This window comes from Ruditapes philippinarum, unplaced genomic scaffold (assembly GCF_026571515.1).
Source record: "Ruditapes philippinarum isolate M1 unplaced genomic scaffold, ASM2657151v2 ctg6103_1_1_1_1, whole genome shotgun sequence".
In the NCBI taxonomy this organism is placed as follows: domain Eukaryota; kingdom Metazoa; phylum Mollusca; class Bivalvia; order Venerida; family Veneridae; genus Ruditapes; species Ruditapes philippinarum.
This window is the reverse complement of record NW_026859570.1, coordinates 157-14,470: the sequence shown is the minus strand read 5'-3', so window position 1 is coordinate 14,470 and position 14,314 is coordinate 157. Positions and strand designations below refer to the sequence as shown.

General features: G+C 34.0%; 1 protein-coding gene across 1 annotated transcript in view; it reads right to left on the bottom strand.

The window, feature by feature from the left end:
* The window catches only part of LOC132757081 (peripheral plasma membrane protein CASK-like), a 102,995-nt gene extending 93,044 nt beyond the window's left edge, over positions 1-9,951 (bottom strand). The window contains exon 1 of the mRNA XM_060748262.1: positions 9,848-9,951. Within this exon, the coding sequence (XP_060604245.1) occupies positions 9,848-9,906 (59 nt within the window). The 5' untranslated portion in view covers positions 9,907-9,951. The remainder of the gene's footprint in view (positions 1-9,847) is intronic.
* Between the last annotated feature and the right edge of the window lie 4,363 nt (positions 9,952-14,314).

Here is a 14,314-nt window from a genome sequence, read left to right as displayed (position 1 = left end):
GATATACCATCACCCATTATATCGTATCTCTGTAAATTTGTACAGACATCAATATTCTTGAATATCCCTCGTTAACGTATATACCGGAGCCATTCCATCAGAAGATATTAGCCCCGTCGTGAGGAAATGGTCATGTATTGATGAACTAATATAACACTGTCATCGAACCACCATTATTTTTGACAAACAATATATATCTACCAGTCTTTAGCACCAGTTTCCAATGCTGATCGACTGGTAGTCGATGTCATATTGTCATTTTCTATAAAAAGAATATTATAATTTCTGCATGGGCTTTTATCAGTTTTATTTCTATAAATTCATTTACCAATTTCTCAGCATATTCAAGCTAGTACTTGAAAGTATTGTTACGTCAAATAAATTAATAATATTTTGATGCCATACAATATTTCCTTAAACTCTCACTTTTATGAAGCATTTATTTTTCAGCTGATAAAAATTAACGTCCTGGACTTATAGACAGCAGAACTGTTGTTATACCAGGAAACATGGTTGCGACGGTTATTGACGCCATTCCTGGACTGTGACATTACATACAGTTAACATTAGATTTGACCATTTCTACCTGCACACATCACCTGCCCTTAGCCATTAAAAACAGAGAATTTTATTCCACATATGATAACAAAATAGATGATGAAAGACTTCAAAAAGGAGCAGTAACATGCACGTCATCCACCATTTTTTTGTCAGGTATATAGAACTAAAATACTTAGATCTTCATGTACCAAGCTTGAAACCACTCTGTGTTAAACATTATATGGAATATTTCTCTTCAAAGAAACATAACCTCTATTGTTCAGGAAGGAGTCTATTTCACGGAAAAATATTTTTTGAACTGCCCGCTGAACAGCAATTCCTTGCATTTTTTGGAAAATGCTAATTCTTGTAAAATAAAGCACTGATTGGCTTTGTAAATAATCTTAGAGCTAGTTTTAAAGCAGCCATAAAATCATATGATTTCAATACAGTATAAAATTTTCACAATAGCATTTAAACAAAAAAGTCTTTTAACTATGTTATTATATCAGTAAGTAAACGATTGACTGTTCAACTATTTTTGTCACATACCAAACAGCCAGAATCTTGTGACAGGATTAATTCAAATTTGTATTTCCATAGACAGATGTAAATTTCATTACATCACAAGAGAAAATCAAATAAACACTCTACTGTTTCTACACCTTAGACAAATATCGCATACAGATATGTTGCTCATAATAGCTCCTGTTAAATGTTTTAAAAGTCCAGTGTTCAAGTCACAAATAACATTAACAAAACTATAATATTGCAATTGTTTTCATTAGACAATTTCGGGGTTTATATCACTTACTTTGTTAGCTTGTTTGTCTGGTGTTTTTTGTGTTGTTTTTTTCAAGCCCGAAATGAAATAAAACTATTAAAATATATATACATAAGTAAATATAATTTACTGCATGGAGATATCATGTTTGTTACAAGTAATAGAAAACATTGATATAATATTTTACAAAAGCCGGTAAAATTTTAACATGAATTATTTCCCTTTTTTGACTGTATAATCTGATAATAAACATTTTACTATACACAATTTGTATAACTATTAAAGCTATATGATAACTAGATATCCTTAAAAAATCTGAATCATTTTAGCAATATAATGTATATATGTTTACACTATGATCATTTGTTTTCTGAGGGACACTGAAATAAGCAGCAATTTCTCTACATAAATAAATAATAAAATTATTTAGTCATGTCACAAATGCAATGAAAATCCATGTTATATTGAAATCCAGGCTAATTTTTTATTCACTTCAATGAAAGATAATAAATTCTATTAATATAAATGGATGGAAAAAAAAACTTGACTTCCGGTGAGAATGAAAAAAGAATTAAAGCAAGTGATATAGATGATGCTGGTTGATTATTTCACCTTATAATTGCCTGTATTATCTCAAACATTATCAAGCTGTTATAATGTATGTAACCATGTGTCAGATCGATATCTGATTTTATTAATGGTCTAATCTTCCCATTATATCATTAACTCATCAATGTAAAAATTTCTATATCCATCACTACATTAATATAATACATCATCAAGCTGGAATTGGTTCACAATTTTGTCCATGCTATCTGCTACACAAACTGTTTGTCACATACGTCACTATGTCACTGATGACTCGGAAAGTTTTCTACATCTTATGCTCTCTATAATGTTTTTAAGCTATCAAAACAGATAAATCATCTCTATATTTCTTTTTCATTTACTTTCTATTTCTATTACATAAGTTATTCTTGCATATAAGACAGGGTTATCTACTTTGTATACTGGTGCTTGAAATTTAATCTGCATTACAACACCTGCATGTTAGACAAGTCGCGTATTTTAAAATTAATGACATTCCAATGTACTTTTTATGAATGAATTGTGTTTAGCTAAGTATGTAATATTTACATTAAAGAAAGAAATATTACATACATACTTAACGATTAACGCAAATAAAAGCATATGTCGTGCTTTGAGGGTACCTATGTGTTCAAAAATGAGAGGGTACCTGTGATATAAAAATTTAAATGAAGAGAGGTTACGATGAGCCCGTGCCGCTGCAAAACTGAAAGTAGGGTGTTTATATGAATTCTACATTTATTTTTGACAATATACTGCCATTTGTCCAATTGATATGTATATGAACATATTAAATATGTATGATGCATATACAATCAAGCCACAGGTTCATTTCAGCCTGAAAAATATGTCGAGGTGATGGGCGAGGAAAGACATGTCGATTTTTTGTTGCTTATTGTGAAGTTGCAGTACATGAAAAACGGACACATGACAAATGGGTACATAAATAAAACATTATAGTGTTCAGTGGTATACATCTTTTCTACGTAACATACCTCCTTTCCTTATTACAATGAAATTTTACTGGATTGGTATCCATCGCTGGTTTGTTTTTAGCAGAGAATGACCTGTGCATGTTCAAAGAGGGTACCGTTTCAGCAGATTTCGCAAAGAGGGTACCGATATAGATATGCACCGTGTATTTTAGCATTGTATGACATCAGAAGTTTGGCAAATGTCTCGGGTATATCAAAAACAATTCAGTTTTATATATGTGTTTCGGTACATACTTACAGTGTAAGAAATTAGGATTTGAATCCACTAGACTGGTCGGGCTACTAGACTGGAATATTCACTAGCCCAAAAGACATTTCACTAGCATGATTCACATGTACAAAACCAGAGTTCTGAAAATACAGTAGCCTGGTCGGGCTTGTTACTTTGAAAACTTGGTAGCCCGAGGGGAAATTTAGTAGTCAGGGGCTATAGGACTACTGCTAATTTCGAACACTGTACTTAATTATCAATGAATCACAAAAAATATTGAAAAGCAAACACTTTCCTAGAAATATTTATAGTGAGGTTAAAAATATAATATAGCAACCATATTGTAAACACTTAATTTATTTCTTTCAATTTCATTTACTTTATTGGTCTACTTACTAACGTTGTTGCTTACTTTGGCAATTTGCGCAGTTAAGCATTAATTATGTAGAATTTATGCATTATTTTAACAAGCATTTTACAACAGCCAGGACATTTGAATGAATTTAAATCATAGAATGTTGCAATTACTATGTATGTATGTACATGTACTGATTTTATTGTGAGAAGAGAGCCATGTTTTGTACAACAATAAGTAAAAGATCAATGACTAAAGGCAGATGGAGTCGTTAGTTAATCAGTTCAACTGTTAATTAAATTCACCAGAACTAATTGGATTTATTGATACAACTGAACATGGAGATTTATTAATACAACAGAACACAGAGATTTATTGATACAACGGAACACGGAGATTTATTGATACAACGGAACAAGGAGATTCATTGATACAACGGAACACGGAGATCTATTGATACAACAGAACATGGAGATTTATTGATACAACAGAACACGGAGATTTATTGATACAACGGAACACGGAGATTTATTGATACAACGGAACAAGGAGATTCATTGATACAACAGAACACGGAGATTTATTGATACAACAGAACAAGGAGTATTCTTGAACAAAGGTAGATATAAGTGTTTGATATCTCTAAATCAATTGAATACCTTATATGAGGGACAGATCTTAGATATGATTTCTTCACTGATTAAAGTTCTGTAAAAGGTATAAAAAGAGTTATTCCAGTTATCTATGATTTCTCATCTGATCCTAAAAACCATACAAATATTCCAGACATATACAAATTTTACAAATTTGATCATGTGAAATATATATACAAGAGCATAATATCATCTAAAACCATGTCTTTTTGACCTCTCATTCAAACAAGTGACTTTAACCCTTAACCTGCTGAATGGACTTGTCCCCCTACTATATCTGGGACTGTCTATTATCAATTTTAGGGATATCAAGATGAAAATTTGAAATTCGTCTGCCAATAGTGTACAGCCTGGAGTGAGATTGTAATTTCAACTGCATGAATGTGCAGACTGGCCTGGCTATATACATGGTGAAAAAGGCTTGTCAATATCCGGTTCCAACAAGTTTATAATGGCTTACTGTTTGGTGGTGATACATCCATTAGTTCATACCAACTTCTAGATTGAAGATAACAAAGAATGTACCATAACATATACATCTATTATAAAGAACATTTTGTCATTACTCCTTGCTCTGTACATTGACACACATGATAGGTTTTAAGTTTGATACATGATTACTTTAAAACAAATTGTGCAGGATAATAATCTTGATCAGAACTTAGTGCAAAAGACAAAAAAAACAAGAACAGCTTTGTCCTAAAGTTAAAAATAATCACTGACAACCGGTCTCAACCTTGTTAAGAGTAGGAATATGAATTTAGATTTTGTACATGTGTGCTTGAGTATGTGTGGGGTGTGTGTGTGGGGGGGGGGGTTGTAAGGCAACTTCTCAGCTTTTACTAGTAGAGGAGGACAAGCAGGCACCGTGACCAACAGGTAAGTGGCCAGATGTTTCAAGTCTATAACAAATATAATACTTATCCCTCAAAACAAAACTAAGAAAATCTTTGTTGCTGCGATTTTTTTATTGTTATTTTTCTCATAACAAAAACTGAAGTGCTTTTCAAATACAAGGATCAACAAAGTCTGTACAATTCTCTCCATTGATAATCAATTAATTTGTCTGCTTCTTTGGTCATGCATATTTTCCTCAGGAAAATCTCTACTGTTGTCCAATCAGACAGTTTTGTTGGAAGCAATGCATTCTGGGATAGTGTAAGCCTGATTAATTTGTTTTAGATGGTGATGAAATATTTCCTGCTTATTTTCACATTAACTCCTATATGCACACTTAAATCTACTTGATCATTATTTCTGGATGAAATTGTACAAAACTGTTTATCCTTATTAAATCAATTTATATAAAAATTATGAAATTTGAAAAAATGCTGAAAAAAACCTCTAATGTCATTGGTTTTAAACTGCGAAACTTTTAATATCTTAATATCCTTTCACGATAGTGACATAATACTAAGAATAAATTTGTTTGTTTGGGTTTAACGTCTCATCAACACAGTATACTAGGTCACATGGGTAACATTCCAGCTTTACCGGTGTAGGAAGACTTTTGGTGCCCTTCTGTGTATAATTTCAGGCACAAATGGTTTCCTGAGTGGAACCACCAATGTTCCTTAAGTTTATAGCTGGATAGTTTTCTCCAATGACGAATCTGAAGATCCCGGTGCAATGAGAGGCAAGTCACAGGTTTGACATCAAAGACCTTAACCATTTGGCCATGGACGCCCCATCAGAATAAAATTAACGCTTAGTACCTTATAGAATATATGAAACATATTTAGAGGACTAAGGGAATAAATAACCTATTTCACCAAGTCACAGCAAACTTTTTGATATGAAACATCTATATTGTCATGATTGTTAAATTGGTAAAATCAACAGCTACAGACGTATGGTTATGCACCTAACACTTTCAATTAATTTAGAAGACAATGTTCTTGAGAACTAGAGGATGCTTTTGTAAAAAAGCGCATGTCTCCCCCACTGCACTGTGACCTTGACCTTTGACCTACTGACCCCAAAAACAATAGGGATCATCTGCTCTATAAGACCAATCATCCTATGAAGTTTGAGGGCTGTAGGTCAAAAGGAACTCTAGTTATCATCCGGAAACGAGAAATTGACCAACGGTCACTGTGACCTTGACCTTTGACCTACTGACCCCAAAAACAATAGGGATCATCTGCTCTATAAGACCAATCATCCTATGAAGTTTTAGGGCTGTAGGTCAAAAGGAACTCTAGTTATCATCCGGAAACGAGAAATTGACCAACGGTCACTGTGACCTTGACCTTTGAACTACTGACCCCAAAAACAATAGGGATCATCTGCTCAATAAGCCCAATCATCCTATGAAGTTTGAGGTCTGTAGGTCTAAAGGAACTCTAGTTATCATCCGGAAACGAGAAATTGACCAATGGTCAGTGTGACCTTGACCTTTGACCTACTGACCCCAAAAACAATAGGGATCATCAGCTCTATAAGACCAATCATCCTATGAAGTTTGAGGGCTGTAGGTCAAAAGGAACTCTAGTTATCATCCGGAAACGAGAAATTGACCAACGGTCACTGTGACCTTGACCTTTGACCTACTGACCCCAAAAACAATAGGGATCATCTGCTCTATAAGACCAATCATCCTATGAAGTTTGAGGGCTGTAGGTCAAAAGGAACTCTAGTTATCATCCGGAAACGAGAAATTGACCAACGGTCACTGTGACCTTGACCTACTGACCCCAAAAACAATAGGGATCATCAGCTCTATAAGACCAATCATCCTATGAAGTTTGAGGGCTGTAGGTCAAAAGGAACTCTAGTTATCGTCCGGAAACGAAGAATGGACGGACGGACTGACGGACTGACGGACGGACGGACTGACGGACAGGGCAAAAACAATATGTCTCCCCCCGAGGTGGGGGAGACATAATTAAATGCATTTGAAGACTGATAACGCAGGTTATTTACTCCGATAATGGTAGACTGACAATATAATTGAGCCGCGTCATAACAAAACCAACATAATGGGTTTGCGACCAGCATGGATCCAGACCAGCCTGTGCATCCACGCAGTCTGATCAGGATCCATGCTGTTCATTATCAGTTTCTCTACTTGTAATAGACTTGGTAAGGGAACAGCATGGATCCTGATCAGACTGCGCGAATGCGCAGGCTGGTCTGGATCTATGCTGGTCGCAAACCATTATGTTGGTTTTGTCATGATGTGGCTCATATATGTTATATTTTTGTTGGGTTTTTATATCACACGAGTTGGGAGGGAGACTTCAGATGGTCCTCTGTCCAATATTTCAGGTATTTCAGTGGGCACCAGAGAAAACCCAATGATCTTTCAAAAACAAGCTTGTTAGCTTCCTCACATTTAAGAACCCAAAGACACTGGAAAGGTTCGAGCCCATAGTGGATATCAATAAGTCATATAAAATCAGCAACTTTAACCTTGCCTTAGAGTAATTTTTTTGCATTATATAGTGTTAGTTATACAAGGCGATAACGGGGTATACAGGAGGATTGTAAAAGGAATTAGATAAATATGGTCTGAGAAGCTAGAATAGACAGTGAACCATCTAAGATGCAGAAAACATAGGCAATTTTGTGAGCATCTTCACAGTGTATAGAGATCTAGCATAATATATAAAAGTTGTGAATATAAGAAAAAGTTGACCAGCCCTTTCTCTATTAACAGTCTGACTGACAGAATCAAATTATCTCAACAACTATACAATCTAACTTGAGAGCAGGAAAAAAACACACGAAAGAAGACAAAACAAGAAATCTAATTTATTAATGTCACCATAGCTTCTGCTAATGAGCACATATTTTTAGCAGATGGAAAACCCAGTGGACTTCCCTGACAAACAAAGACATAATTTGGCAATTCTTCTTGACAAAAAAAAAATGCACGGAACCAATCCAATGTTGACATGAACGTCCCTGTATGACGTTAGTTCATGATGAAGTAAAGAATAACAAAAGTTGTTGGAGAAGCAGTGATCTCAGTACTGCACATTTTCTAAATGAAAATATGAGAATTATTGACCTTGACCAAAAGCTTAAAGGTCATCAAATACCAATTAAAACGGAAGGTAATAAAAAGCAACATAATTATAAAATATATTACAATGTTAATAGTCAAGCTTAAAATGACAAACTTCCAACCAAATCTCACCCTGTGCTGATTTTATTAAAGTGTTATATAGATAGTCTGTTGCAACACATTTTACTTCATTGACACAAATTCTAGCCCCTTTCTTTTGTAATATCACTGTACAGACAATAGTGTAAAACTTCGTCAATTTTAATCTATTATCATCTGATTAATCAATACATTATTAATTATTGATAAGTTACATTACTCACTTAGTATAACAATTCATCTTATAAATGGTAGGTTAAACATTTTTTGGCAGCCTTTACCCACAACTATGTTTAAAATGTGTATTCTTGAAAATTCCAAAAAAAAATGTCCTAAAAAAGGAGATAACAACTTTTGTTTTGGAAAATTTAGTTTGACAACATTTGCCTCCCTTATATGTTCTTTATAATTGAGGACTAATTGAGGACTATGATAAATAACTTAAGATACACTGTCACACTCAAAATCTTTCTATACCAATACTTTAAGGTGTATATACCTCCAGATGAGTCAAAAGTATTTCAAGAAAATCAACCTTAAGAAAAGTGTACAAACAATTTAAGAAAAGTACACATTTTTACAATTCAAGAAATAACTTACATGTTACATACAATAAATGAATTTATCACTGTAACAAACACCGTCAGGTTTTTTGCTATTTTGACATTTATAATTTTATTTGGTAATTTACATGGAATGAAAGTTTGCAATGTATAATTTAATTTACTTTCTTTGTTTCGATGAAAATATTTTACTTTTTTATACATTTTCAAAATTTTTATGAAAATCAACATGAATCTGGAGGCATGCTGCTTCAACATACTGGACCAAGAAATAATTTACAATTGCCACAAGTTAGGTGCCGGGCCTGAGCCTGCACATGTGTGCTGTCAGACAAGGCTTAAGGCATGTTTTTCCTTTCATAGCACAGTCTTAAAAGAGTGGCTTCCCTTTGATATTACCAAATATGGTCGCTGGACAAAATTATTAAAGAATTTAGGTTAAGGTAAAAATTGTAATGAAAATTCTTGTAAATATGACTAAGATAGTTCAGGAGTATTCAAGAGTTCCTAAAGATGTCACCAAGATAGTTCAGGAGTATTCAAGAGTTCCTAAAGATGTCACCATGATAGTTCAGGAGTATTCAAGAGTTCCTTAAGATGTCAATCATTATTGATTGAATATAACATCAAAATTACAACAGCATAATTTCCAAAGATATTAAGTCAACAATGTAAAAGTTTTCATTTAATACAACTTTTGCTTGAAGTTAGTTCGGAAATAACTCTTTAGGGAATACAAAATGATACCTTGAATATATTTTTTAACATATTTAATTTACTTTGCATTACAAAGTATGCCTGAAAAGAAAAAATAAACAGGACAATAAAGTATCTTACATCTCTTTTTGTAACTTAAGAATTGGTAGCAAAATAGATACATATTGTACTTCAAGCTAAATTTTCACCCTGTGTTATCACCAGATTTATTACCTGCCTGATCAGCGAAATGTTCTGTAAGAAATGAGAAAGACAAATATGGTCCATTTGTAGAAAAATCTCTGGCAATATATTAATGACTGACATAGAAAGAATATAAAGAAAACTTACTTTCCGATGACGTCTTGGAGCTCGTAAACATCATCAAACAATATCTCCTCCTCCGCCATACCTGAAAATTATAAAATACGCGTGTTAAATGTTTAAACTTTACATTTCTGATTACTTTATAATAATAATGATGATGATGATGATGACGACTATTTATAAAGGCAACACAGTTAGGCAAGCCCAATCTTCCCTATAATGAGCCAGAGTCTATCATAATATACATATTACATGTATATACAGTTACAACAAATTTATAAACAACAAAATATTTACAGATATACAGTGAACTAAAACAACCTATCATATTCTTTCCTTCACTAACATCATCAAAAGTATTAAATTTAGAACAACAGTATGCTCAGTGTGGATTTTGTATAACACATGGTTGAGACACATGATCATGCTAATTAAAATTTGCTTAAGAATAATCTGCGAGACCCTGCAGACAGAAACTTTTGAGCACTGCTGATATTTATGTAAAGCCATCAATGTTGACTCCGATGAAATCTGTGGACAATCGCAGGGAAATGCAGTTGTTTATCAAGTCGGATGAATTTTATGGAACAAAAGTTAATGAAACATGTGTTAAACTTTACAATAATTGGACAATAAAGAATTCATATGACCAGAATGATTCCTTTCCTTCATTTTATTTTCAGAATGTTTTTTTTTGTGGGTGGCAATTTCAGAAGAGGCAAGCTATAAATAAACATTGTTTTTATAATATATCAACCTTTGTAGTGCTTATACTATCATTATAATTAATAAAAGATTAATAACTTGTACAATGTTAACATAAGCTACATAATTCCATTCAAGATCTGGTCACAACCATGTTTCTTCATATGACACCAGTACTGGTTGGTTCAAGGAAGCGGACTCGAAACTGATTAATATAAGTTGCAAGAACTTGTTTCGCAATCGAGCTTAAATAAATATGTTTAAACCAATATCAAAGCATGCTGATAACAGAAATAATGGTACATGATATTAATTAAAATAAATATTTTCAACCAAAAATAGTCAGATTCCAATATCAAACTATACACAGAATGAAAAGAAATGTTCAATTGGACTTATCAGTTAATCAATATCTGTTTACCCACTTACTGAGTGTTGCTTGGCACAACTGCTGTTGTCTCTGTCTATGTTTTGTGGGAACAGAACCTGTGCAATATACCTGTAGGAAGGGGAATTTAACCCTAACACTATGGCATGTTCCTTTGGGAGAGGGGGGGGGGTCAATTTCAGTAAAATTTTGCTGCACATACATTTTGTACATTAAGTGACAATACTCATGCTGTTAACAATTACATACCAGTATTTTATTTTGCAAAACAAATTTCAACAAGCAAATTCGTTGAATTTATATCCCCCGCCGAGTACTGGTTTTTATTGACACAACAACTGAAAACATGAGGCTTTATTTATATATTAATCATGGCATAAACAGTAATATTCTTTGAACTTGATAAATATTCAGGGCAATAGCAGAGCCATAACTCTATTGTGTTAAATAGTAATATCTGGAAATGCCAATGAGATCAGTATGCATACTACATAACTAATCAAGGGCCATAAATCTGAGTTATAAGTATCTGACCGGAACAAGGCGACTATATGCACATCTCCTCTTAGTATCCCATAAAGTTTCATTGAATTCCAGCCAGTAGCACGGAAACGATTATTGCTCTGGTTGTATACTGCCTAAGTTATCAAGGGTCATAAGTTAAAATGTCTGACCCGATCAAGGCAACAATATGCGCATCTCCTCTTGGTATTAAAGGTTCCAATAAAGTTTCATTGAATTCCAGCCAGTAGTTGCAGAGAAGTAGCGAGGAACTAATATTTTTCTATATGGATACTGCATAACTAATCAAGGGCCATAACTCTTAGTTAAAGTGTCTGACACCAACAAGGCAATGATATGCGTATCTTCTCTTGGTATTGAAGGTTCCCATAAAGTTTCATTGAATTCCAGCCAGTAGTTGCAGAGAAGTAGCCGCCGTAAAGATTTTTGCTCTATATGCATACTGCATAACTAATCAATGGCCATAATTCTCAGTTTAAGTGTCTGACCGGAACAAGGTGACGATATGCGAATCTCCTCTTGGTATTGAAGGTTCCCATAAAGTTTCGTTGAATTCCAGCCAGTAGTTGCAGAGAAGTAGCGCGGAAACAATTTTTTCTCTATACTAATCAAGGGTCATACTCTGAGTTAAAGTGTCTGACCGGAACAAGGCAACAATATGCACATCTCCTCTTGGTATTGAAGATTCCCATGAAGTTTTCGTTGAATTCCAGCCCAGTAGTTTGCAGAGAACTAGCGCGGAAATGATTTTTTACTCCATATGCATACTGCATAAAGCTAATCAAGGGCCATAACTCTTAGTTAAAGGGTCTGACTGGAACAAGCTGACGATATGCGCATCTCCTCTGGTATTGAAGGTTCCCATAAAGTTTCGTTGAATTCCAGCCAGTAGTTGCAGAGAAGTAGTGCGGAAATGATTTTTACTCTATTGCATACTACATAACTAATCAAGGGCCATAACTCTGAATTAAAGGTCTGACCGGAACAAGCTGACGATATGCGGCATCTCCTCTTGATATTGATGATTCCCCTAAAGTTTCGTTGAATTCCAGCCAGTAGTTGCAGAGAACTACTCCGGAAACGAAATTTTACTCTATATGCATACTGCATAACTAATCAAGGGCCATTACACTGAGTCAAAGGTTCTGACCTGAACAAGCTGACGATATGCGCATCTCCTCTTGATATTGATGATTCCCATAAAGTTTCGTTGAATTCCAGCCAGTAGTTGCAGAGAACTACTCCGGAAACGAAATTCGGGTCGGACGGATGGACAACGCCAAAACTATATCCCCTCCCGATTCCATCGGCGGGGATAATAACTTATTGTTATAATCATTAATGTCTCCTGCTTTTTGGCAAAATATAGGGTAGGTATTATTAAAAATAAATTGTTGGGCATATCTTTAAAAAATTGTGCAAAATTAAATACTTTCCTTACATGGGGCTGGGAATTGGTGCCAAATTTCAGCACAAAAACTGCGTGAACTGAAGGCACTGGGAAAATGAGATTGTTTTACATAGAGTTTATATATTTTTTTCACTGGTTCAATCCATAAGAAGCAAAGTTAAATTTGAAGATTTTATCAAAGCGTACCAATCTGCTTTTTGTACCCTGCCTAATATTTATACAAACACTTTAATATGACTGACATTTCAATAACATGGAGACAATTTGAAAACTTTCAAACAGAAACTAAAATGATAATAAATATGCAAGAAATACAGATTAAATAAAGAAAGAGGATGATGTAAATTCTCGCAAATTTTGCAGGTTTTTTTGTAATTCTTGCATAATGAAAACTTCTCATTGCACACATCCATGTGTTTGTCGAGTATAGGGAAAATACTCTGCGGGGCCATAAGGTATCAAGAAACGGCAAAATCAAGCCTGAGCACAAACGTAGTTATACTTTAATTGGAAAAAAGATTCTGTGTAAGCATTAAACTAAACAAGTCGCAGAGCTGTGAACAGTTTCAAAGCTCTTTGTTACTTTGATAGTTTACATAGTTTGATTAAAAGAGGCCTTCATCATATTTTAATATAATGCAAATAATCTGAATTTGTCTGTCAATCTCTTCCTGACCGTATAGATTCAGAATATATATATATATATATACACCAAAAACCACATGAGAAAATTGAACTTGTTATTTTCAATTTTATTTCATACAAGGCAACTTCCAAGTCTTATGATGATAACAATAACAACCTACATCAACCTGCATGTCACCTGCTATTTGACTGACAATCAAACACAGGCAATTGTTAGTCATGTAAAATACCTATTTCGGTATTATATAGTGTTGTATCATGCATGGAAAAGTGAACAGTGAGCGCAATGACGCAACTTAAATATGAGACAAACCATTAAGGCTCATGCCCTTTAAAATTTGTTCAGTGTATACAAATATTTATGATTGAAATTTAGTCAGCTACAGAGCTATCAGTCTGTGTCAGATTAAGCAAAGCTTAAAGCGAGCTCGATTTTCTTTTACCGTGTCGTGAAATAGTATAAAAATAGTATGACATCGTATAAAATAATCATTCATTTTATTTTACATTTTCCAGTTTGAAAACTGTCATTCAGTATTTTATACACTGCTTACGTTTATTCTGGTTCCCTGTCCTATTATAATTCCCATATAAGTGCGCAGGACACCACAGTCTACCCTTCCGTTTTCAATCAGAATACCTTGGCTTTTATCAATTATCTTGCAATTCGAAAAGTTGGGATGTGTCAGTTCGGTACTTCCGACATAAGTTTTCAAAACCATCATCTAGGCAGGTACTCACTTTACCGTAAAGCTCGCTTTGAGAGCAGGCCCTTTGGGCCAGCTCTTCGAGCTTGCTATTACAGCATATTATTTTAACA